General features: G+C 47.2%; 1 protein-coding gene across 4 annotated transcripts in view; it reads right to left on the bottom strand.

The window, feature by feature from the left end:
* LOC143302025 (uncharacterized) overlaps positions 1 to 25753 on the bottom strand; it is a 75911-nt gene that overhangs the window by 8648 nt on the left and 41510 nt on the right. For all 4 annotated transcript variants that reach the window (XM_076616515.1, XM_076616522.1, XM_076616534.1 and 1 more), the window contains exons 15-29: positions 25054 to 25185; positions 23370 to 23548; positions 21646 to 21823; positions 21048 to 21168; positions 19879 to 20012; positions 18919 to 19009; positions 17737 to 17861; positions 16838 to 16985; positions 15343 to 15536; positions 14491 to 14826; positions 9482 to 9796; positions 4156 to 4473; positions 2626 to 2952; positions 1210 to 1390; positions 528 to 679 (exon numbers count right to left, since the gene is read on the bottom strand). In XM_076616515.1, coding sequence (XP_076472630.1) covers positions 528 to 679; positions 1210 to 1390; positions 2626 to 2952; positions 4156 to 4473; positions 9482 to 9796; positions 14491 to 14826; positions 15343 to 15536; positions 16838 to 16985; positions 17737 to 17861; positions 18919 to 19009; positions 19879 to 20012; positions 21048 to 21168; positions 21646 to 21823; positions 23370 to 23548; positions 25054 to 25185 — 2931 coding nt within the window. The remainder of the gene's footprint in view (positions 1 to 527; positions 680 to 1209; positions 1391 to 2625; positions 2953 to 4155; positions 4474 to 9481; positions 9797 to 14490; positions 14827 to 15342; positions 15537 to 16837; positions 16986 to 17736; positions 17862 to 18918; positions 19010 to 19878; positions 20013 to 21047; positions 21169 to 21645; positions 21824 to 23369; positions 23549 to 25053; positions 25186 to 25753) is intronic.

The raw sequence follows: 25753 nt of genomic DNA, 5'->3' as shown, positions 1-25753 counted from the left end.
CACATGATTATTCACAGGAGAATGCGGACGACGAGAGACAGAGATAGACACAGACTGAGATGGAGAAACAGAGACATTATTATATGGGGGAGGGGAGAGAGAAGAGAGACAGAGAGAGAGAGTGAGAGAGAGACAGAGAGAGAGAGTATTAATAATATTGACCAACATCAACAGGAGATAGATAGAGGGAGAGAGAGAGAGAGAGCTGCAGACAGTCAATCAGACAGACAGAGATATAAAGTCAGACACAGATACAGAGAGACAGACAGACAGAGAGACTGAGAGAGACGCAGAGGACACACACACAGGCAGGCTGAAAGACATGATGAGTCACGAGTTCAATCAAATCAATGGTCAAGGGAGGTCTTGTTACTGCTCACTATTCAAGTCACAGTATCCCGGCGAGGACGAATCCACCTCCCACCCCACCCCTGCCCCCCGACCCCACTTTCTCTCTCTCTCTCTCTTTCTTTTTTTTTTTTTTTTTTTTTTTTTAAGACAACCAAAAGGTACAAGGCAAAACTCACCTGACGGTTTTGTACCGTCATAGCAGACGACGGAAGCAGGGTCACTGTTGAAAGACTCGCACGTGGAGTTCAGGTCCAGCACGAGACAGTCTGATGACGTTATGCCAGAGTCTGCGGTGTCGCAGTACTGGCTGGCTTTGACCGTCTGGTAACTGTGGGAACAGTTCCCATGGGATTCAATAAGCGGAGTACGCGAGCGTTTGTGTGTGTATGTGAGAGAGAGAGCGTGAGAGAGAGAAAGTGAGAGAGGGAGACAGAGACAGATAGACAATGGCAAAGGGGCAGAGACACAAGCAAAAATGTGTGTGTGTGTGTGTGTGTGTGTGTGTGTGTGTGTGTGTGTGTGTGAAGTACAGTCCATTGTTATCAAATCAGAAAGGGCAATAACAACTTGTGTGATAAGCAATTATGCTTACAGGAAGAGTTTGTATGTGTGATAAATTGCCATACAACTTCTTTATTTTCTTTTATTGGCTCAACAACAAAACCAACGAAATAAAAACACCCAAAGTAAATAATAATAATAATAATAAAGGAAAAAGTTATATAAATGTCCTTGAACAGAAACATTCTTTTTCCCCTTTATTGATAAAGGCTGGACGAAATAAATAAAATTTGTGAAGGGGTAATAGCGATTAAAACAAACAAACAAACAAACAAATACAAACAAAAAAACCCTCACGTTCCAAGACGATAAACGTCACTCAGGACAATGGCAGAGGCTGTGGACGACCCCATGATGTCACGACAGATGACGTCAGCGGCGGACTGAGTGATGTCATCGTGACACACTTCCCACCACTGGCCTTTTCGGTATAGCTGCACTATTCCTGTGGTCTTTTGAGGACCTGTATTAAGTCGCGCTGGTGCCATGGAGAAAAGAAAGTGACACTGTCATGAAACGAGGTAACATCATCCTTATCATCAGTGCTCAGTACATTTTCAGTATCGAGTATCATAACTAAGTGAATAAATAAATGATTAAATAAAATGAGTGAAAACGCGAGGTGCACAAAATCTGGTCTGTTGGTTCAGTCAAGGCGCTCAGAACCGCCCTCAGCATCATAACCATGATTACTGTCACTTTTATTATCAATGGCGGCGGCGGTGGGTTAAGGGCAAAGGTTAAAGGTCACACAGCCTTTTAAGGCCATCAGAGCAGTAAATTCACTGTGTGCTAAACGTTGTAAGGCGGGGCCCAGTCATCTCCATTCGCCTTTTAAAACATTTCCCAGCCTGATTGAGGTACCCATTCACACCTGGATGGAGTGAGGAAAACCGGAGTAAAGTGCCTTTCCCACCGACACAACAACATGTCAAGTGAAGCGAAGTCAAACCAGCCAAGGTTTATTCCAGTGGGTACATGGGATAAAAAAAAATTAAGTGAGTCAAAAAGGGTAAACGAATCGACTGGAACAGCAAGTCAATCAAAACATGGCGCCGCGACTTTTCAAGTGACATGAATCCGTAGTTAATCACTTTTCTGTTGTAGTTGTTGTTGTGCTGCTCTATCATCTGCACCGTTTCAATGGGTTTTCTCCGACGCTCCTTCTTCCGAGTCCCCCATACACAGTCATACCCGGGTTCGTCTGCCGCAGATACAGCCCCGGCAGTCCGAATGGAGTTAGAAGCTAACCACTTCAGTGGTCAGTATATCATCATGCAACATATATATATAATCAAAGCATGTACAGTTCAAGTCATTATCGCAACCGAGAACTTTCTGTTTAAAGCAACATTAAATACATTAATATTAACTGAGATATTGTGCAGACCCACTGGAACCCATAGCCGAATAGATATGTTCTTTGGATGATTTTTCAAGAAATCAATTTCAAAATTTTGTTAATTTTTCCATTCCTTGCGCTATTTAATTTCACACTGTTGCAATAATGTAGGAAGTAAGGAGAAAGGTATCAGGCGGAAATTGACAAAACAGGGCAGCAGTTTCATACACCTCTTTGAAAGAAATCCCTCACACTTGCCACAAGTCACTACAGGATGCCTGAAGAAGAATTAAATACTCAGAACGTGGTGTTTTACTTCTTCTTTTTCGTACTTTCAACAGCACACCTTTAGTCCGGTCATGCCTTCGTACCTGCAGAAGAGTAACAGTAGACATATGCCCGGGGTGAAGAACATGAGAAAGAGGACCCGCTCCTTGAACAGTTGATCAGCTGTGGCAGACACTGATGGACATCAGAGCAGCTACCCAGGTCGCTGATCCACCAGAACTGGCTGGTAGATTGACCGCTCCAGCTGTTGCTCTTCTCGCCGGTGACGTACCCGGCAGCTTGGCACAGGATGCTCGCTGTCGTGTTGGAGACATGTGCCAGTAGCGGTGCTGTTGTACCGTTGTAGTTCACGTGTATCTCACCCTCAGACGAACGTGGGTAGTTCGTGTTGACAAGAGTGTATGCAGGCTCTGGAAAAATGGAAAGCGGAGAACGATGTTGTTGTTTTTTTTGTGCGTGTCGTTGACCTAATTTTCACGGCGTTTCATACACGGCCATACATGCACCTGTTCTGCCACAGTCCTGGAGAAAACAGCTAGTAGTCATAACTGTCGATGTTACGTCGCTCAGTCAGTGTGTGGTGTTCATTCAGTAATCTCTCTCTCTCTCTCTCTCTCTTCCCCTATATATATATATATATATATATATATATATATATATATATATATATATATATGTGGTGGTTGATGTGAGGGGTGTCTATGTGTGCGTGTAGGGGAGGAGGTGCGTCTGGGGGTGTTAAGTCGACTTACTTTGGTCATTGTGTGTGTTGAGCCCATTTACAGGACGAAAGCTTGAAGAACGAAATAAACTTCGCGTGTGTGTGTGTGTGTGTGTGTGTGTGTGTGTGTGTGTGTGTGTGTGTGTGTGTGTGTGTGTGTGCCTCCTATGCCCCGTAATGACTACAGTAATCGCTTTGTCGGAGACAGTGAGCAACTTCATCGAACTGCAACAGCCACCACCTCAGTAAAGTTCTGAATGAATCTGTCAACAACAAATGCGTGCATACGATCTCTGCACATAATTATAATTAAGGAAGTGATGAGATAAAAATATCAAAAAATGACATCAGCATGACAGGCCACAAAACAGAGGCATAATTTATATAATCATTTTGTAAACGAAGGGTAAGGAGGAGGACATAGTGTTGCTGATGTGGATTCATCTGCTCCTGTTATGGATGTCCAGTTTACTTTTGTGACCACGTGACAAGGCTGCACTCTACGCTTTCTTTCACAATACATCCCAGCGTCAGCCGAGTCCTAAAGACATACGCCTGCTGAAGTGGATGAAAACTCTGGGTAGGTTAGTATATGTTGTGCAAAGAGTATACAAAAGTTGTTGGAATAATCAAAGACACCAATGGCATTATGTGAAGCATGCACAAGTTGGTTAATCGAAAAATTAATACTGACATATGTGAAGTGTACAAACCGGAAATTTGAAAAGTCAAGAATGACATATGGTGTAGTGTAGCCAAGAATTGTGAATACTGAAAAGTCAAGAATAGCATGTTGTGTGGAGAGCTCAAACAGGCAAAAGAACCAAAGAAAAAGAACACGCCAACAAACCCGCCTCACAGTCAACCATCCATCCCATCGACCATTACTCACTGGCGGTGTTGGAACACAGGACGACAGCGGCACGCTTGTGCTGACAAACATCAGACGCAACACGGTCGTACGAACACTGCTTCAGGGAGCTGGCGTTGACAGCACACCGCAGATTGTGCAGCACGTGAGGCCAGTATCTCCGGAGGTTTGCCTCAAAGTCAGAAAAGCGTCGGTAACCATGGTGATAACCCAGCTGTCGGCAGATGGCGGCTGCCTCATTGTCAGTCCAGTGGTCGGCGCAGACGGTGCCCCACTGACCGTCAACGTAGACCCGCACTTCGTTGTTCGTGGGAGACAGCTGGACACTGAGGGCTGATTCTGAAGGGGTGAAACATGAACAGTTTAATTTTCAAGGAGGCGAACTTTACCCAACACGTTCTGACACTCCGTCGGGGTGATAAAGAAATAAAATCTAGGAAATATTGGCTGCAGTGCATCTGCTTAAAGAAGTGGCAGATGACTGACGACTGTGCAAACAAATAGTCATAAAAAAATGTCAGTCAAAGAATTCATACGAAAGTGTAACATACCTATAAATGTTAACACCATAACTGAGAAAGAAATATCATCATGGCCTGGCTTCGCTGACGAAGATCTAGGAAGGGCGTTGTCCACGTCTGATGCAGGCACGCTCATGGCTGACAAGGCCAATGCGGGAAAAGCAGAGTCGACCGCAGCGGTTGCAAGGGAAAGTCTGGTCTGGGTTCGCGGCTGCAGCGTCGTGGTTCTTCCTCCTTCTGCGTTTGTCCTCAAGGCTGGCCCTGCGGTTGTTTTCGAAGGAGGAGACAGCTTGGTGGATGGTGCGTCGCCAGGTCTCTCGATCAGCGGCTACTGCGGACCACTGGCGATGGTCAATGTGACAGGCACCGAGAGCTTTCTTCAAGGAGTCTTTGTATCTCTTCTTGGGTGCTCCTTTGTCACGGTGGCCAGTGGACAGTTCGCCATACAGCGCGATCTTGGGCAGGCGGTGGTCCTCCATCCTGGACACGTGCCCTGCCCAACGTAGCTGGGTCTTTAGCAGCACTGCCTCGATGCTGATAGTCTTTGCCTGCTGCAGGACCTCGACATTTGTGATGTAGTCACTCCAGTGGATGCTGAGGATGGTGCGAAGGCAGCGCTGGTGGAAGCGATCAAGCAGTCGTATGTGGTGCCGGTAGGTGACCCAGGTTTCGGAGCCATACAACAGGGTGGGCAGTACAACAGCTCTGTACACGCTGATCTTTGTGTCTTTCTTCAGGTGTTTGTTGTTCCACACTCTCTTGTACAGCCTGCCGAATGCGCTGTTTGCCTTTGCAAGTCTGTTGTCGATCTCCTTGTTGATCTTGGCGTCAGACGAGATGGTGCAGCCTAGGTAGCTGAACTGGTGGACCGACTTCAGCTCTGTCTCACCGATGTTGATGTGAGGAGCGTGGAATTCTTCCTGTGGGGCAGGCTGGTGGAGAACTTCCGTATTTTTCAGACTGACTTCTAGGCCGAAGAGCTGCGCAGCCTCTGCGAAGCAGGACGTTATACGCTGCAGGGCCGCTTCTGTATGGGCGACGAGGGCAGCATCGTCGGCAAACAGAAGCTCTCTGATGAGTTGCTCCAGTGTCTTGGTGTGGGCCTGTAGCCGCCTCAGGTTGAATAGGCTGCCATCAGTGCGGTATCTGATGAAGATACCGTCGTCGTCGCCAAGATCTTCAGTGGCCTGTTGGAGCATCATGCTGAAGAAGATCGTGAAGAGGGTCGGCGCGAGGACACAACCTTGTTTCACTCCATTTCCAATTGGGAAGGGCTCCGAAAGGTCATTGCTGTGTCTGACCTGTCCACGCTGTTCCTCATGTAGTTGGATGACCATGCTGAGGAATTTTGGGGGGCATCCTAGACGTTTCATGATCTCCCACAGACCTTTTCTGCTCACGGTGTCGAAAGCTTTCGTGAGATCGACGAATGTCGCATACAGTCCTTTGTTCTGTTCCCGACATTTTTCTTGTAGCTGTCTGAGAACGAAGACCATGTCAGTGGTGCCTCTGTTGGCTCTAAAGCCACACTGACTCTCTGGGAGATGTTCTTCGGCGATAGTAGGCACCAGCCGATTTAGGAGGACTCTGGCGAGGATCTTGCCTGCGATGGAGAGCAGAGTTATCCCCCTGTAGTTGGAGCAGTCCGACTTTTCTCCCTTGTTTTTATACAGGGTGATGATGACTGCGTCACGGAGGTCCTGTGGTAGTTTGCCTTGCTCCCAGCAGCAGACAAAGAGGTTGTGGAGTTTGGAGTGTAGTGCTGGGCCTCCATTCTTCCACGCCTCCGGCGGAATTCCGTCAACCCCTGCTGCCTTGCCACATTTCAGCTGTTCAATGGCCTTGACAGTCTCTTCTAGGGTTGGTAGCTCGTCCAGTTGTAATTTCACTGGCTGTTGTGGGATGCGGAGAATTGCCGAGTCTTGAACCGTTTGGTTGGCGCTGAAGAGGGCCTGGAAATGTTCCGACCACCTGTTCAGGATCGACATCTTGTCTGTGAAGAGCGCCTGGCCGTCTGCGCTGCGCAAAGGACTCTGGACCTGGTATGAGGGACCGTACACCGCCTTCAAGGCTTCGTATAAGCCCCGGTAGTCACCAGTGTCTGCACAAAGCTGAGCCCTCTCTGCCAGGTTGGTCCACCACCCATTTTGAATCTCACGAAGCTTGCGCTGGAGGTTGCTGCATATGAGCCGGAAGGTTGCTTTCTTCACCGGACAAGACGGTTGTGCAAGGTGAGCCTGGTGGGCTGATCTCTTCTTCGCCAGCAATTCTTGGATCTCCTGGTTGTTTTCGTCAAACCAGTCCTTGTTCTTTTTCGACGAGAACCCTAGGACTTCTTCAGAGGACTGCAGGATGGCTGATTTCAGCTGTGCCCATAGTGCTTCTGGAGAGGGGTCTGTGGGGCAACTGGGGTATTCAAGTTTGTCCTGAAGCTTCGCCTGGAATTCAGCTTTCACTTCAGCTGACTGAAAGTTGCCGACCTGGAATTTCTTCCTAGGAGCTCCTCCTTTCTTTGGTTTGGGCTTGAAGTGGAGCCTGAGCTTGCTGCGGACGAGGCGGTGGTCAGTATGACACTCCGCGCTGGGCATCACTCGGGTGTGTAGGACGTCTCGTACGTCTCTCTGGCGCATCAGGATGTAATCAATGAGGTGCCAATGTTTGGACCGAGGATGCATCCACGTTGTCTTCAGGCTGTCCTTCTGCTGGAAAATGGTGTTGGTGATGGTAAACTGCTGCTCTGCACAGAACTCGAGAAGAAGGCGCCCATTGTCGTTGCAATTACCAACGCCATGCTTGCCAAGGACTCCTTTCCAGGCTTCTGAATCTTGGCCAACTCTGGCATTGAAGTCGCCAAGGATGATGACCTTGTCGTCAGCAGGGGTGTTCTGAACGAGGTTGCGCAGATCAGTGTAAAACTTGACCTTTTCTGTGGGGTCCACTTGGAGGGTTGGAGCGTACACGCTGAACAGAGTGGCATGCTGTTTGTTCCGTAGTGGGAGGCGCATGGACATAATTCGGTCTGAGTGTCCTGTTGGCAGGTTTTCAAGCTTGGAGGCAATGGTGCTCCTGACCATAAAGCCTACGCCATAAAGGCGTCTCTCGGTCTCTGGCTTGCCTGACCAGTAGAGGGTGTACCCAGCGCCGTGTTCCTGGAGGCTGCCTTTCCCTGCAAAGCGGACTTCGCTGACGGCAGCAATGTCAATGTTCAGTCTCTGAAGTTCGTGTGCGACTAGAGCGGAACGCCTTTCTGGGTGGTTGCTGTCTGCAGAGTCACGCATGGTTCGGATGTTCCAGCATGCTACCTTTAGTCCTTTTGCACCTAATTGTGAGGCAGGTGCCGGCCTTTTCTTCTCTATTGTTGTTCGACCGCGTTTGGAGATGCCCGTTGACCGCGGCTAGCCAACTGGGGGGTATGGAGATGAGCATTTGTTTGGACCACCTTTTCTAGGCCCCTCTCCGTGTGGAGCAAGCAGTGCTGTCCCTAGAAAAGGCTGCTTGGTCGTTCAGGGTGCTGCCGAGTGATGCTGTCACCTCCGGGTCAACAGTCAGGCGACCAATATCCTGAACCGCCTGCATGCAGGATTGGAACTGCGGCTTCCAGTGACATCTTCCACCTGCCGTTTTCGCCCCTTTCCCATCGCTACAGGGCTTGGAGTAGTTGGTGGCGCGGACGTGGACGTGTCCTTCAAGCCTGCGCAATGGAATTTTTAGGTGGAGTGCAGTGTGCGCAGTACTGGCCCCACCCTTTACACCCGTGGTTCATCTGCCATAGCCTAGCAAGCTGGGACGGTGACAGTGAGGTCCTCAGGTCGTAGGTTTTATATCAGACTGTCCTTATCCTAGCCTCTGGCTCAAAAACCTTCCTCGGAGGCACGAGGGCGCGGCTACTGAAAGTCGGGACATGGCCATGGACCCAGGGTCAATGCATGTCGAGACTGTCCTGCATTCCTTAGCACTTCATGGGTTTTACTTCAGACTTTTCCTTGTCTTAGATGGACTGCCTTCCCGGGCTGTCGAGCTCCATCTGCCCGCATGTGACAGGTAGCACAGGGTTACATGGTACCTGTGGCAGGTAGAGACCTGACCTGACCTGAGAAAGAAATATATACTGCAAACATTACATTGTTAAAAATAAAAGGAACACATCTGTACTACGACATCATTTGTAACAGTAAACCAGAGCCTAAATGAATCCTCAATACAACATATCGTTCACTGGACTTGAATACAAAAATGAGCAGAAGACAGGAAGAACATGGAAACAAGACAGAAAATATTACAAAACAATGAAAGGCTTTCTAGTGCAGAGTGCTAACCATAGCAACCATAAAACAAAAACAAAACAAACAATAACCACCATAAAAAACTAATGTATAAAACTATAACAAAACAGAAACCAGTATGCACGGCCTTTTTCAGACTTAACCATTTTGAGCGCTTAAAATATCATGTAATAATAATATGTTTCTAGTACAGGATCAAACAAAACATAACCATAAAACTAAAAAAAAACAAAAAGACAAACCATATAACAAAACCCATTCCAAACTTCACCATTCTTGGAGCTTAAAATACTACAGAACAATCATAGGCTTTCTGGTGCAGTAGGTATATTCAAGAAAACATTACAACCACAAAACTAAAGCAAAACAAAAAAAAACAAAACAAAAAAAAAAACAAGCAAACATCTGATCGTTTACCAAACCTCTAATCGTTTAAAACATCACATAAACCCCATAAGCTTTCTACTAGAAAGTCAAATGAAACATCACAACAATAGAACCAAAACAAAACAGAAACCAGCAATGTACTCATACAAACTGTACCATTCTGGGCGCTCGAGGCACACTTGACTACGGCCGGATGAAGACAGACAGTAGGTCGCACCACACAGTTCTCCAGTCTGCTCGCATCCCCGAAGCACTCAACGCTGACGTAGCCCGTGTTGGGCCTGTAGAAGGGATTAAAGGCCAGAGAGTGACTGACCCCTGAAAATCCCAACTGACGGCACAAGATGCGTGCTGCCACGTCATTAAAGCCGTGACGACACACGGTATTCAGCGTGACGTCATGTCCGTTGGGGGCTTGTTGGTACACCTGCACTATCCCCGTGCTGTTCAGGAGGCCGTTGTGCAACCGTGCTGTGAAAAAACATTGGGATGGAGTTTGTCGAGTTGTACATAAACTTGTGCACTTAAGCGCGTCGCTGTGTGTGTGTGTGTGTCTGTGTGTGTGTGTGTGTGTGTGGACGTGCGCACGTATACATGCCCATATGTACATATGCGTGCCTATGTTCATGAAAAAAAAATTGGTGTACAGCAGGCATATTCTATTCACGCAAGAGTGCATACACTCGTGTGCATGATCATAAACATGACATATATCAACACAAGCGCGCACTCACATCTATAATGGACTCGAGACTTGAGATGGACTTGAGACAGACACACATTATAGGCAACAGATCAAATCAAGTCAAACACACACACACACACACACACACACACACACACACACACACACACACAACATTAACAGCAATAAATTTCTGTTACATGATAATCAACGATGGTGGTGTGTCCATCGAGATCGATGATGACCATCGTTGTCATCCAACTGGGGGATGGGGGGAAGGTGGTGGTGGGGTGGGGGGGAGGATGCTCATGAATCTATCTGTGAATGCGCAGATGGCTGAATAGTCCAATCTGCGCACGAAATGTTCGCTGACAGTTGGGGCAGACAAAGACAGGCATATCATTGTCAGGGAACTTGTTTGCCCGTGACTTTCTGGCCTGCCTCTTCTGAACAGCTGCAGCAGTCCTGTTGGCCTCGCACAACTTGGCGCCTTTGTGCACAGCAGCGCGCCATTTGTCACGGTCCACTGCAGATTCCTCCCAGGAGTCAGGGTTGATATCAAACGCTTTAAGAGAGACTTTCAGAGTATCTCTGAAGCGCTTCTTCTGACCTCCGTGTGATCTCTTCCCTTGTTGCAGCTCGCCATAGAAGAGCCTTTTGGGCAGCCGATGGTCTGGCATGCGCGCCACGTGTCCAGCCCAGCGAAGCTGGGACTGCATCAGGATGGTGAAGATGCTGGGAAGGGTGGCTTTTGCGAGCACCTCTGTGTCTGGGGTCCTGTCTTGCCACTTGATGTTCAGTAGCTTCCTGAGGCATGTTGTGTGGAAGTGGTTCAGCTTCTTGGCATGTCGTTGGTACACTGTCCAAGTTTCGCAGGCATACAGTAGTGTGGGGAGAACTACTGCTCTGTAGACCTTTAGCTTGGTCTCAAGACTAATGCCTCTTCTGTTCCAGACATTTGCACTCAGTCTGCCAAAAGTTGCGCTTGCTCTTGCAATCCTGACGTTCACTTCATCATCGATGGTCGCATTTCGTGACAGTGTGCTGCCAAGGTATGTGAACCGCTCCACCGCACTGAGTCTCTGACCGTTGACTGTGATGTTGGGCTCAACGTAGGGTTTCCCTGGGGCTGGCTGATGGAGAACTTCAGTTTTCCTCGTGCTGATGGTAAGGCCGAAGTTCCTGCTGGCAGTGGCAAACTTGTCGACGCTGAGTTGCATGTCAGCTTCAGATCCAGCGTTGAGGGCACAATCATCAGCAAACAAAAAGTCTCTGATGATGTCTGTCATGACCTTCGTTTTTGCTTGAAGCCTTCTGAGGTTAAACAACTTGCCATCTGTTCGGTACTTTAGGCCGATTCCAACATCGCCATCTCTGAAGGCATCAGTAAGCATTGCAGAGAACATGAGGCTGAACAGCGTTGGAGCCAGGACGCAGCCTTGCTTGACACCATTTGTGACAGCAAAAGGAGCAGATGTTTCGCCACTGTCCTGGACTCGAGCCTGCATGCCTTCATGGAATTGGCTGACCAAGGAAATAAATTTCCGAGGGCATACGTACTTGGCCATGATCTTCCACAGTCCCTCTCTACTCACAGTGTCGAAGGCCTTAGTGAGGTCGACATAGGTGGAGAACAGATCAGCATTTTGCTCCTGACATTTCTCTTGCAGCTGCCTTGCAGCAAACACCATGTCGGTGGTTCCGCGCTCTTTCCGGAATCCACATTGGCTCTCAGGCAAATGACCTTGGTCAAGGTGTGCTGTGAGGCGGTTTAGTAGGATCCTGGCAAGTATCTTGCCTGTGATGGAGAGCAAGGAAATGCCCCGATGGTTATCACAGGCTTGCCGGTTCCCCTTTCGCTTGTACAAGTGAATGATAGATGCATCTTTGAAATCCTGGGGGATCGTCTCTTCTTTCCACATGAGTGAGTACAGCTGATGGAGCTTCTCAGTCAGCACAGTGCCTCCATCCTTGTAGACCTCTGCTGGTATGGAGTCTGAGCCAGGTGCTTTGCCACTGGATAGCAGACGGATTGCTTTCTGGGTCTCAAGAAGTGTTGGCGGATCGTCCAGTGCTTCGTTGATGGGGACTTGTGGGAGACGGTCTATGGCTTCATCATTTATGGAGGAAGGGCGATTTAAGACACTGCTGAAGTGCTCAGCCCAGCGTTCGAGAATTTTCTCCTTCTCGGTGATCAAGGTATTCCCATCTGCACTGAGGAGGGGGGATGATCCTGAGGATGTGGGGCCGTAGACTTCTTTTAAGGCACCATAGAACCTCTTCATATCGTGCCTGTCAGCATATCCCTGGATCTCATCAGCTTTGTCACTCAGCCACTTATCCTGTATCTGGCGTAACTTTTGCTGAACAGTCCTGCGGATGGCATCATACGCATCCTTTTTTGATGTGGACTTTGGGTTGCTCAGGTAGGCTTGATGCAGACGGCATTTCTCATCCAGAAGCTGCTTGATTTCATCACAGTTTTCATCAAACCAGTCTTTGTGTTTTCTGGTCATGGGTCCCAGGGTCTCTGAAGCTGTACTATAGATCAGCTCACGCAGGGTCCTCCAGTCAGACTCCACATTCTGGTTGTCCAGAGAGGCGGATTCCAGACGATCTTCCAGCAGCTCCACAAAGGACTGTTTGATGGTGATGTTATTCAGTTTAGCGATGTTGAGCCGTTTTGGAGCCTTCTGGCCTTGGGGGCGTCTCTTGGGCTGGATTCGAATATTCAGCTTCGAGACTACAAGGCGATGGTCTGTCCAACACTCGGCGCCGCACATGGTCTTTGTTACACGTACATCTTGCCTATCCCTTTTCCTGACGATGACGTAATCGATGAGATGCCAATGCTTTGAGCGTGGGTGCATCCATGACGTCCTGTTACGGGTAGGGAGGCAGAAAACTGTGTTGGTTATCAGCAGTTCGTGCTCTGCACAAGTCTGAAGCAAAAGCAATCCATTTGGGTTGCAGTGGCCCACACCGTGCTTTCCAATCACTCCATCCCAGGAGATGTAGTCAGAGCCAACTCTAGCATTGAAGTCCCCAAGAATGATGAGCTTGTCTGCTTTAGGGATAGCAGCAATGACAGAGTGAAGGTCCTCGTAGAACTTCGCCTTCACTTCATCCGGGTTGGTCATGGTTGGGGCGTAGGCACTGACAATGGTGAGGTGCTTCTGGCCAGATGCCAGTGGGAGTTTCATGGTCATAAGCCTATCGTTGACTCCCTTTGGGATTCCAGCTAGCTTGCTGACAAGTGCTGTTTTTACTGCAAAACCAACGCCAGCCTCACGTCGCTCTTCGCTTCCTCGTCCACTCCAGAAGAAGGTGTAACCAGATCCCCGTTCACAGAGCTCACCTTCGCCTGCAAGCCGAGTCTCACTCAAGGCTGTGATGTCAATGTTGTATCTGGCGAGTTCGGATGCAACTAGTGCCGTTCTCCTTTGGGGTCTGTCCGCATTATCTCTATCCAGGAGAGTCCTTATGTTCCAAGCACCAATGGTGAGAGGAACGATCCTTGTTTTTTTCTTTTCTTTCTTTTTGTTTCGACCGCTGATGTAGGGTCCCCGCCAGCCGCGGTATGCTGGCCAGGGTGATATGGAGCAGGCAATTTTTAGGGCACCTTTTCTAGCCCCTTCCTCATGCCAGGGAGGTGAGCAGTGCATTCCTAAAGAGGGCTGCTCAGACGCTCAGACGGCTGCCGAGCTCCATCGCTGCTCCTGTCGACGAAGAACGACCCCATGGCCTGAGCCGCCTGCGTGCAGGTCTGCGGCTGCGACTGCCAGTGTACCCACACCTGTCGTTTCGTCGCTCGCCTGTCGCCACAGGACTTGAGGGTGATGAAATGAAGGATGAAAGATCCTTTTGGATGACTGATGACTTGCGCGATGAGTTTGTTTAAAGTGAAGAGGAGTTACGCAACGTCGACCTCACTCTCTCGTCCGGGTCCACCAATTTCCAGTGGCAAGACTAAGTCGAGACGACTGGAGGATGAGCACGGATGCAGTGGATGACCAAAATATCCTTTCGGTGTCTCATCTTGCTCTCTGCACTCCACAGTGCGTTGCTGTAACCGCCTCCCTCTCCGTTGAACCGATAGGTTTCTTCCGCAGATTCTGCCGGATCCAGACTTCGCATGCATGGGTAGACACACCCCGGGGGCCAACTGCGTGTGGCATGCACACAGCACAGTGGAGCTAGATGGCCGTCGGTGGCTCTCCTGAGCCGACGCCCTTTTATGGATCTCCATAAGGGTGTCTAGCCACCCGCCTCACCAGTCCCGGAAGGGATCAGTGGGAGTGCCGGTTTAGTCGCCGGCAACCCGACCCTGAACAGGTTGTACTGGATTACAGGTTACCAGTAGCAGATCTAATGACCTGACCTGACCAACGATGACTGAGCAAAAGACTAACGGACAGGGGGAAACAAACAAAAGGAGTCACAGGAAGAAGAACCAAAAGCACTGGTTTTCCAACAACACCTTTCGAGGAAAAGCAGTAGACCTTGGCCAGAGCACAGGAACTGGAACCTCGCGGCAGCTGTGTCCACTGTCCATGCGCGCAACCATTGACGTCCACTGCGCCTGCGTCACATCGCATTTCCGTTTCCCACACGGTGCTGGAAGGGAGGGAAGGAGGTGGGGCCAATGCCCGAGGGTAGGTCATGCCTCCCACATAGCCCGCTGCACGACACAGCTGGTGGGCCGCGGGGTCAGAGAGGTCAGGGACACACACGTAGCCTTCACCTTGGTCACGGGCCAGTTTGATGTAGCCGTAGCCTGTGTCTGCTTGAGGGGCGTACAAGGTGAACTTATAAGCTGAAAAAAAAAAGATGGACAAAAATGCGTAATCATCATCATTATTGTCAACTATCATCCTCGTTAACCAAAACAGACTAACACTCTATTGATTAATGTACATTCACTTACGGATTTGTTTGTTCAGACACAGGGTGAAATAAAGACAAGTGTTCACCCAGTAGTGACTGAATTAAACGCGCAATGTTACCGAGGAGCAAGAGTGAGGACCCCTCTTTTCACACACGTGCGCACGCACGCACAGACAGACACACATTCATGCATGCAAAGCGAGCAAGCGAGCGAGCAAGAGAGAGAGAGAATGTGTGCGAGAATGGGTCGGAAAATATTATAAAATTAACATATTATTGGCTTCTTGTCATATTTCGCGATGATGAGCATATAGTAGTTTGCCTTCAAATATTGCAGTTTAAGCACTATGATGGCTTCTTCTTTTTCTGGTCACATTCAAATCAGACCACAGTTTAACTACTGAAATGCTACTGTTCCAGACCCACTGACCAAATTTGTTCTTACTTGTGTTGTAGCAGATGGAGGCAGCAAGATAGGACGAGGAACAAGTCGTCAGGGGGATCAGATCGCACTCCGCCAAGAAACGCTCGTTTCCAGTGCAAGTGACGTTCATCCAACCAGAGGCCTGGACGAACCGCTGCAATCCAGCGGAGAGGCTGCTTCGTTCCGCCATGTAGACATTTTCCTTCGTTTTGTGTCTGGAAGATGGAGCCAATAATTTCACATACTGTACTGCAATATCCCGAGACGATTAGGTTTCCCTACATAAAACGCAAGTCTTCACAGTTTCATGTTGTGACGCGACAATCCGAGACATTAAGTTTCCCTCCTTTCTTTCTTTGAAACAAAACGCGTTTGCGACGTTCGTGATTTGCCGCTGTTGTGAGTCTTCTGTGCGATGGCTACAGAACGTCAGCATCACATTTGCAGACTCTGCTGCAACAGTTTGAGACGTTAATATTCTCCAGTTCCCATTTCTTTGTCTGAGCGTTAGATATAGCTTCATACTCCTTTTCTGTGATGTTTTACGCTGATATTTTGCTCTTTATTTTTTTCCTCTTTTTTCTTTCCCTTTTTTCTCCAGAAAACTGAGCATATAGTTTTACGGACAATTTTGTATCCCGGTGCCATGGGATGTCAACGTTTGTTTTTGGTTTTTTGTGTGTTTGTTTGTTTTGTTATTGTTGTTGTTGTTGTTTTAAAGATAGGAAACTAACATTCGTGAATCGTTGCGATATTAAGATGTGATGAATCATCCTTTGTTCTGTGTTTGAAATTCCATCAAATACAGAAACTGTAAACAACACACATGCATTGTTAGAAAGAATATGGAGGTGAAGACTGAACATTTATGACAGAGACAGACAGGCAGACAGACATATTGATACAGAGAGAAAGAGAGACAGAGACACGGAGAGAGAGAGAGAGAAGTAGATCGACAGAAAGAGAAACAGAGGGACAGATACAGAGACTAACAGACAAAAACCGACAAACAGACACACACAGAGGCAGATTTAGCAAATCTGTTACGTTGTGGACGGTAAAAGAATATTTTCACTTTTTGTTTCTTACTGTGGCAGTTTTAAGTCTTTTTTGGAATTCGTTTTCCCTGAAGGTTCACATGAACTATAGATGCTGTAGTCTTTAGTCTTTTACCAATGTTAACTTCATAATCCTGCGAGGTAATCATCTTAACCGCCTTTGTCTAGTTAGGTTTTTTTCAGTGATTACTGGCATGCTTTCTAACAAAAAAACAGCACATTCACATCCCTCTCTCTCTCTCTCCTCTTTCTGAAAATCGTTTTTATTCAGGTATGCTTTGCTTATTTCTTACCAAATAATAGCTGGCGTATCTCTATACGCCCCCCACCCCCACCCCACCCGTCTAAAGTCATGCGATATTAACAGACATCACTTTAAAGTGCAAACACAGACACGGAAAAATACAAAAATCATACATTTTTTCACAGGGTTTGCGTTGACCGCACTCATCCCTTACATGAAAGAAGGCTTCCCAGTCCGGTATCCTTGCTGAGTGCAGGCGACCTTGACCTCGTGCTGACCCCAGTGGTCGCCGCACAGAACGTGCCAGTCACCACCCACGTACAAGAACTGTCTCCCGTCCGCCGTTGTGCGTAAAGTATTATCTACGCAACGCGAAACAAATACTGGCTGGGCACACAAAGACACAAATAACTGTCCACTATAAGCTTATGCTACGCGTCTCTAACTGTTGTTGGTAAATGTTAATGCGCCGTTCTTAAAATTGTTCACTTTCTACTTTTATTACTGATACCTTTAATATCTATCTACGGTCAGTGACCGAACTCTAGGCGCTTTTTCAAACATGGTGTCATTTGCACATTAAAAAAAAGAGTGTGCAGTTGTAAGCTAATACACTGAACTAGTTGTTGTGTGAGGCAAGAGTCTGAATCTAAAGTGCTTTCTTTAAACTGGTCATTCAGATGTTAAAATTTGTGCATTAACTATGGCTTGCATGTAAATTCGAGTTCTTATCTGCACTCGCGGATACATTTTATGATATAGGTAAGGAGAATCCTCGAACAGCGTTCTACATAATAATAAATTATTCATGTCTTTCTTCCCAATAAAGTAGTTTTTTCTTGTTTATTTTCCAAGTTGTTTGTCAACAATTCTGTCAATAATGAAAGAAATCCAGTCCCAATACGTTGTGTACATTTCTCTCCGTGACCGATGAACATGTTTTTGAACACGTCGAGTGTGTTTCTTTTTATTTATTCCCCTGCACACTGCAATGTTCCAAATCGTAAACAGTCACAGATGGTAAAATAATGCATTCAGGTGGCTTGCGTTGTGATGTGCCGTGTGCTGTGCGTGCACTCACGCGTGTGTTTGTAAGTGTGTGTGTGTAAGTACCTTCACATATGGTGACAGAATGGTGAAAATGGGTGGAGATGAAGTCCTGCAGGTCTCGCCGTGTGCACTGCTTCCAGTGGGGGTCCAGAATGGAATGCACACACAACGTCGCTTCCGCCATTGATCTGACCCAACATAGAGGTTCGCAGGTTGGCTGACTGACTGATCGATTACAGAGCAATTGAAAGGCAGGCCAGCTGGTTACAGGTTGGCCCCGGCTGACTAACTACTTGCAGAGGAACTGAAAGGCTGGCCAGTTGGTTACAGGTTGGCCGGATGACTGGCCAATTACAGAGGAACTGAAAGGTTGGTCAACTGGTCACAGGTTGGCTGACTGACTGACTAATTTAAAAGTTGGCCAACTGGTTACCGGTGGATTGATAATTTGACCTACTGGTTGACTGATTACAAATGGACTGATACGCTGAACAAACCGATCACAGATAGACTGATATGCTGGTCAACTGATTACAGATGGACTGATATGCTGGCCAACTGATTACAGATGGACTGATAGGCTGGCCAACTGATTACAGATGGACTGATAGGCTGGCCAACTGATTACAGATGGACTAATAGGCTGGCCAAACTGATTACAGATGGACTGATGGGTTCACAGCGACTGTTAGTCTGGTCGATTGACTGACTGATTACAGATGGATACATAGCTTGACTGACTGATTACAGATGGATACATAGCTTGACTGACTGATTACAGATGGATTGATACGCTCACCGACAGACTCACAAATACCTTGCTTTTTACGTCTAGCAAACTATGATGACTTTTATTCGAATCCCTTACAGAACACAAATTCCTGCCCCCGCCTCCCTCCTACCTCCTCTCTCCCAATGCCCCCATACCTTCATTGCACATCAATGAACTGGGGTTATCTGTGCTGTAGAAGAGAAAATCTTCCCCAGAACTGATAAAAAAAAATCAAACATAGCTGATACGTAAACAATTTTTTTTAAACTACGACAGGAGTAAGGTAGGAATGGGGGTGGGGGCGTCATCACCTTTTTCACCAGCATCAATACCATTACCACAACCGAGCCACTTTTTTTTCTTTGTAATCACCAAAATCATTGCCGTCATCATCATCAGCATCATCATCATCATCATCACCAACATCATCACCAAAATCATTATTCATGTTGAATTTGGAGAATTCCACTTACACACAGTCTGTGCTGTTGGTGCATACTTTCAGAGCCGAGGAGACTGCGGTCAGGTTTTGACAGATGGCACCGGGTTGGTAGTTTCTCTGTTCTGCAGGAGATAACAGACAATTGTAATTTTCAGTTCCTGTTGAACACCTTGACTGTTGTTGGCTGGTAGATTTGTCCGTTAAAGGCTGCCACCTCACCGTGATAAGACACAGTTTACAGGCCAGGACTTTGTTCAGAATTCTTTCTCTTGGGACTGCATTATCTTTGATCAGCAAAATCAATCATACAATTGATGAGCACACAGAAAAATAGTAACTGCACTTCACACTCCCGCAAAACTAATCCCATTTCGCCAGCTGATGAACACATGAAAAGCAAATTTAATATTTGAAAAAATCCAAGAACACGTTTTAAACAATCTCGACTTTGAAAACTTTGCTTAATTTCAATCGAACAAAAGTAAATTACAGAAACTTCAGTTCTATACGAAAATGGTGGGCTGCGGTGGTGTGTGGTGGGCTTGGGTGGTATGTGTTGGGATGGTGTGTGGTGGTGTGTGGTGGGGTGGTGTGTGGTGGGCTTGGGTGGTATGTGTTGGGATGGTGTGTGGTGGTGTGTGGTGGGGTGGTGTGTGGTGGGCTTGGGTGGTATGTGTTGGGATGGTGTGTGGTGGGATGGTGTGTGGTGGGCTTGGGTGGTATATGTTGGGATAGGGGTGGTGGGCTTGGGTGGTATGTGTTGGGATGGGGGGGGGGTGGGGGGCGTGGGGGGGTGGCATGTGGTGGGGTGGGGTGGTGGGATGGGGTGGTGTGGTGTGTGGTGGGATGGGGTGGTGTGGGGTGGGGTGGGGGTGGGGGTCTGGGGTGGTGTGTGGTGGGATGGGGGGTGGTGTGTGGTGGGGTGGGGTGGTGTGTGGTGGGGGGTGGTGATATGTGGTGGGGTGGGGTTTCGGGGTGCTCAGGGACTAACCTTCGCAGTGACGTTTTTGCTGCTTGGTGAGGCCCATGCTGTCAGAATAGACGATGGTGCTGAACACCTCCGGCTCAGCACAGTGACGGCTTTCCAAAGCGTCCAACGCGCACTGGACCGCTTTCTGTATGCCCCTGAGGAAATGGCCGTGACGAAGAACGTCATCGCTGGCTTTGATTTATGTGTCAGCGCTCATCTCATTGTGAGATAGTGTGAATTTTTTTTTTGTAATAAAAGATATGATAGTTATGATATGATGTACGATTTCAGTTACGTGAGTATTCCTCATTCTGTTGAATTCATAAAGTTAATGATTTAGTAAAAACAGTATTTTATTAGAAAATGTAGCAATACAAATGTATTAGGAGAAAATGCCTACCCTATACAAATGCTGAGTATGTCACGGGTGTCTCTGGAGGTAGACACTTGACACTGTAGCATGAATGATGCAGTTAATGATTTGACGTAGGAGTGATCATGTCTCCTTGAATTTTGTTTTGCCTCATACACTGTATGAGTTTTTGTTGTTGTTGTTGTTGTTTTTTTCAAATATTACGTCAAATAAACCAGATTTTACGTGGGACGTATGTATACAGACACATGGATTTGCTACTGTCGTATATGTCTGCATAGTTTTGGAAAATTATATTCTCAAAATTGTGCTTTCAGTGTGATTTAATGTGCATGAAGATATCGATGAAATATTCACTGTGCACATCAATTCGTGTTTATCCAATAACGTGCGCACACACACGCACAAGCACATTCACACACACACATAAACACACCCGCGCAAGCGAGCGGCGCGAACACACACACACACACACACACACACACACACACACACACACAAACACACACACACACACACACACACACACACACACACACACATACAAAGAGAACGTTGTCACGAATTGTTTGCGATGGCAACATGTGTACATGTATATTTCCCGGTTTTATTTTCTAAATAAAACTGTCTTTTTTTTCAACACCCTTTTGATTGCAGTTTTATTCATTCATATGGTAATGTCAATATCTAATGTCAAAAATGTCACACACACACACACACACACACACACACACACACACACACAGAGTCTCTCTCTCTCTCTCTCTCTCTCTCTCTCTCTCTCACGCATACTCACTTGCTCTGACTGTTTTCTTACCTGCACTGACTATCCCTTTGAAGCTGGTGAAACTGTGATCTACAGCTGTACAGCAGATAATAGTGCAAAGGATTGAAGTTCCGACAAAGCGAGTCCGACGTCTCTGAGTGAATGTGACTATCTGCACGTGAACGTCGTCAGAAAAGCTGTTGATAAAGAATGCATGCACCATACATCACCAAGAACATTTCTTTTCCCTTCCCCATCTTCAACGCTGTTACAGTCGCATTGCCCTTGTGCCTCGTGTCACAGACCCCCCACCTCCAACCCCTTAAACACACACACACACACACACACACACACACACAGAGAGAGAGAGAGAGAGAGATCTAACCCAGGGATGGTCCCCTCGCACACTCAGCGTAGGCAGACTGCAATGTAAAGCGTGTCAAGAAGCCACACACCAGAGGAGATCCTGCTGAGCTGCTTCAACTGAGTTTAATGGTGCCCGTTCTGATTCAGCATAAGTTATTATGCAGAATACCAACCTCCGAAACCCACACCCCCCCTCCCCTGCCAACGACAATACTCGTTTTTATCAAGAAACCATAGTAAGAAAGAAAGAAAAACAACACGAAAAAACTACGCAGCCACTGACCAAGAAAGGGCAGGGCCGTGTGATGTAGCCAGGAGACATAGTGAGGCAGAAAGGTGTAGAAGCCTGGCTCCCCCGGGTTGCCGCATCCTTGCCCCCACGACACGAGGCCGAACTGGGCGTAGTGCTTCTCTCCGTTTGCTCCTCTCTGAAGGCAGAACAGGGGGCCTCCCGAGTCGCCCTGTTTTAGACAGGTAAAAAAACAACAACACATACACAATCAACTGGCTTTTTTTTTCGGAAGGTGGGGTTAAGGAAGGGGAGGAATTGGTCTGGAGGGGGCGGCTGAATCAGAAATTCTGGAAATAAAAGTTATAACCCTAAGATGTAAGAAGAAAAAGAAAAAAAAAGCACATTTACAAATACGCCTTTTCTACCACGTGGTGTAGAGGACACACAAACACTAAGATACACAAACACAGTGATACTACTTGCAGGAAATCTCTCTCTCTCTCTCTCTCTCTCTCTCTCTCTCTCTCTCTTGTAAATAGAATTAGAAGCTAAAGCACTAATACAGGAATGGTTGGAGCGAACTGAGTTATCATCGGCAAATAACACGCAGACAGGTTTGATACTTTTGGTACATCATGCTTTTCATTTCTTGCAGACTTGGTATGAAAGATTTTTTTCTAAGACAAGCAGTAACTGTCGATCTGAACAGCAAAGTGTCCTGGTTGAGGACAGGTTTTCTCGTCTTAATCTGGACAGTTTTTTTTTTTTGTTTTTTTTGCACCTTCCTCTTCCTGAATCTGGCTTCTGGACACTGGCCTGGAACTCCCTCCAATTCATGACAGTCTGTTGCAACACCACGGCTGGGCGTCTGTGGCCGGGCAATATATTTGTATTTGTATTTCATTTTATCACAACAGATTTCTCTGTGTGAAATTCGGGCTGCTCTCCCCAGGGAGAGCGCATCGTTACACTACAGCGCCACCCATTTTTTGGTATTTTTTCCTAAGTGCAGTTTGTTGTGTTTTTTTTATTTTTCCTTTCGAAGTGGATTTTTATACAGAAGTTTTCCAGGAACAACCCTTTTGTTGCCGTGGGTTCTTTTACGTGCGCTAAATGCATGCTGAACACGGGACCTCGGTTTATTGTCTCATCCGAATGACTAGCGTCCAGACCTCCACTCAAGGTCTAGTGGAAGGGGAGAAAATATCAGCGGCTGAGCCGTGATTCGAACCAGCGCGCTCAGATTCTCTCGCTTCCTAAGCGGACGCGTTACCTCTGGGCCATCACTCCATATGATGCAGCTGTAAACTTAGTTCACTCACATCCTGTCCAGCCCAAGACTTGCCTCCATCAGTTTTGCTGGGGAAGGTGGTGAGAAATCATTGAAATATACATGTAAGTTCAAACTTTCGATATGTAGCCTATTCGTATTCAGAGAACAAAATAAAAACAGTTTACATTTGTATACCCGTAATACATAATTTAGTAATCAAAACCACCAAATCTATAATATACTTATCAGCTATAACTTTTCTCTCACACGCGGACTGTTCTGTGCACCGCAAGCAGTCAAAGACTCCAAAATATTTCGGGGTGGTGAGGCGGGAGAGTTCTCGAAAAACCCAAAAACAACAACAACCAAAAAAAAACCCCACAAAAACAAGAGAAACAAACATACAAAAAACAAAAACAAACAAAACCGGCAAGCCTATTAAAAACCCAACCAACAGAAAAATCTCCTATTTAAACGTATCCGGATCAAATCTGATCCATACCTGACAGGTGTCTTGACCACCGAACGTGGAGTTGGCGGCACACATGACGCCATCGGGCGTGAAATCGAAAATGGAGTAACCGGTGAAGGAGTAGGAGTAAAAGGTGCGCTGACACTCCGAGGCGTTGTACGCCCGCAAAGTGGCCGAACGTAGCGTCTTGGGCAAGTCTTCGTTCTCCCCTGCGCGTGAACACACAGTCGATGGGTGGAGAGGTGTGTTGTTTGGTTGGGTGTGAGTGTGAGTGTGTGTTTGCTCGTGTGTGTGTGTGTGTGTGTGTGTGTGTGTGTGTGTGTGTGTGTGTCGCGCGTATGTATGTGGGTGCGTATACACGCTTATTTCTAATCATTTATGATTTGAAGAGGGGTGGGGGGGGGAGTGAATATCAAGTATGAAACCAACACTGAATGGTGAATGCGAAAGCCGTTGTAGCATTGATATGAAAAACACGACAGGTGTTATGTAGCTCTGCCATGGATTCTTAATCATGCGCTGGTTGAGCAAAGTATGCCCTCAATCCGATTCATAAAACACAAAAAGAACACATCAGAAAATGGAAAAATGAGTTTGCGAAGGGACCACGGTAAAAATAAAAGCTTCTTCTGTTATTTGTTCTGGAATAGGCACCATGCCAGGATGGACAACGGGGCACAGTGCAAGGTGTTCTGCCCTGGTTTTCGTCGGTACAGAAGTAAAAGGACGAAATCCAATCGTTTCGCCAGTAGCTTTTTCCCCAAAGCAGTCAATGCCCTGTCTCTCGAACTAATCCAGTATGAGTAAGGAGAATGGTGCAATCAACAACCACTTTCCTGAAGATCTAGTCATCAGCCTCATCCACATGTGATATGCAGCTCATGTTCAAACATGTGTGTGTGGTGTGTGTGTGTTTGTGTGTGTGTGCGCGCGCGCGCGCGCGTGTGTGTTTGTGAGTGTTCACAAGTGCTCATATTGATATGCACATGTATGTATCCTAAATTCTACTGTATCTATGTTTGTGTATGATTTTCGATATATGTTTGTACCTTCATGTGACCCCAATACACTTGATGACGAAGACATATTCTATCACATTCTATTCTATTCTAATCTTGTACCGCGGCACTGGGACGGGGTGTGGTAAACCGGCACGGCAGGCAGCCAGACTCAATCTGAATGAGACACCTGTGGCAACTAAAGTTAACCCTACTTCCCACCAGATGGAGGGTCAGGGTCCCAGACACTTGAGGGGCCCACTAGAGGGCACATTTGGCGAGCATACATGCGATGCTCACGTGCTAGTCTGACCTTCAGTGCATGCACACACACACACACACACACACACACACACACACACACACACACACACACACTCACACACACACACTTATGCATATATATGCATATATATATATATATACATAAAAAATGTACATCATATATACAAGAAAACCACACTCTCTTAATGTCCTGGGCTGCACTCCTTGTAGAATAAACTGAAGTAGCCAAAGTGAGCGGTAGAATATAAAGATAAAAACAATAGTAGTCTTTCCATATATTTAAAATTGTTATTGAGGAGAAATGCAGCAATTGATCGTGTAACCCATTTTCAATTCTGAATAACCCATTAACCCATTGTCAACGCATACTAATGGACAGAAGTAAACAGACACAGAGAGCACAGAAAAGACAGAAAGAAGCGAATACTCACAATCCAAGGAGCCCCAGCCGGCAATTGTGCAGAAGGGAGGCATGGGGTCCGTGGATGAAGGCAAACAGATGGGGGCCACACGGCTGTTGAAGTCCAGAGGCCAAGACAGTCGGATCACCGCGATGTCGTTCTCTGAAGTCATACCGCTTTGATTGATAATGTGTGTGTGTGTGTGTGTGTGTGTGTGTGTGTGTGTGTGTGTGTGCGTGCGTGCACGCGCGCGCTTGTGTGCGTGGCGTGTGGAAGTGAACGAGCGAGTGTGCGGCAAGAATGCCATTTTTTGGTGGGAGGTCGCCCTTGCCAGTTCACAACCTTCTGAATGCGACCTTGGCGCACGGTCAACTGAAATATGTAGGTTACCATAGTACAAATGAAACTATTGTTTTCCTTTCCCGACCAGACAGGACCATAACTAAGGGTTACCACAGGGAAGCTAGCCATCAACACCTTAATAAAAGCAAAAAGGCCACCTGGCAGATGAGACCCCGGCCTGGTGTAGCTGCCTGTTCATATCATCGTTGGACTTCAGAGAGTCAAATCTATCCAGCCGAGATTGACCTCGGAACCTGAGTAGCATGGTCTGGAATGATCCCCTGGAGTAAACTTCGATTCGTCAGAACTGACCCCCCCCCCCCCCCCCCCCCCCCCCCCCCCCCCCCCCCCCCCCCCACCCCACCCCACCCTCTACCCCTACGAGTTG

Source organism: Babylonia areolata, chromosome 2 (genome assembly GCF_041734735.1).
Source record: "Babylonia areolata isolate BAREFJ2019XMU chromosome 2, ASM4173473v1, whole genome shotgun sequence".
Classification (NCBI taxonomy): domain Eukaryota; kingdom Metazoa; phylum Mollusca; class Gastropoda; order Neogastropoda; family Buccinidae; genus Babylonia; species Babylonia areolata.
This window is presented reverse-complemented; position numbering and strand designations above follow the sequence as displayed.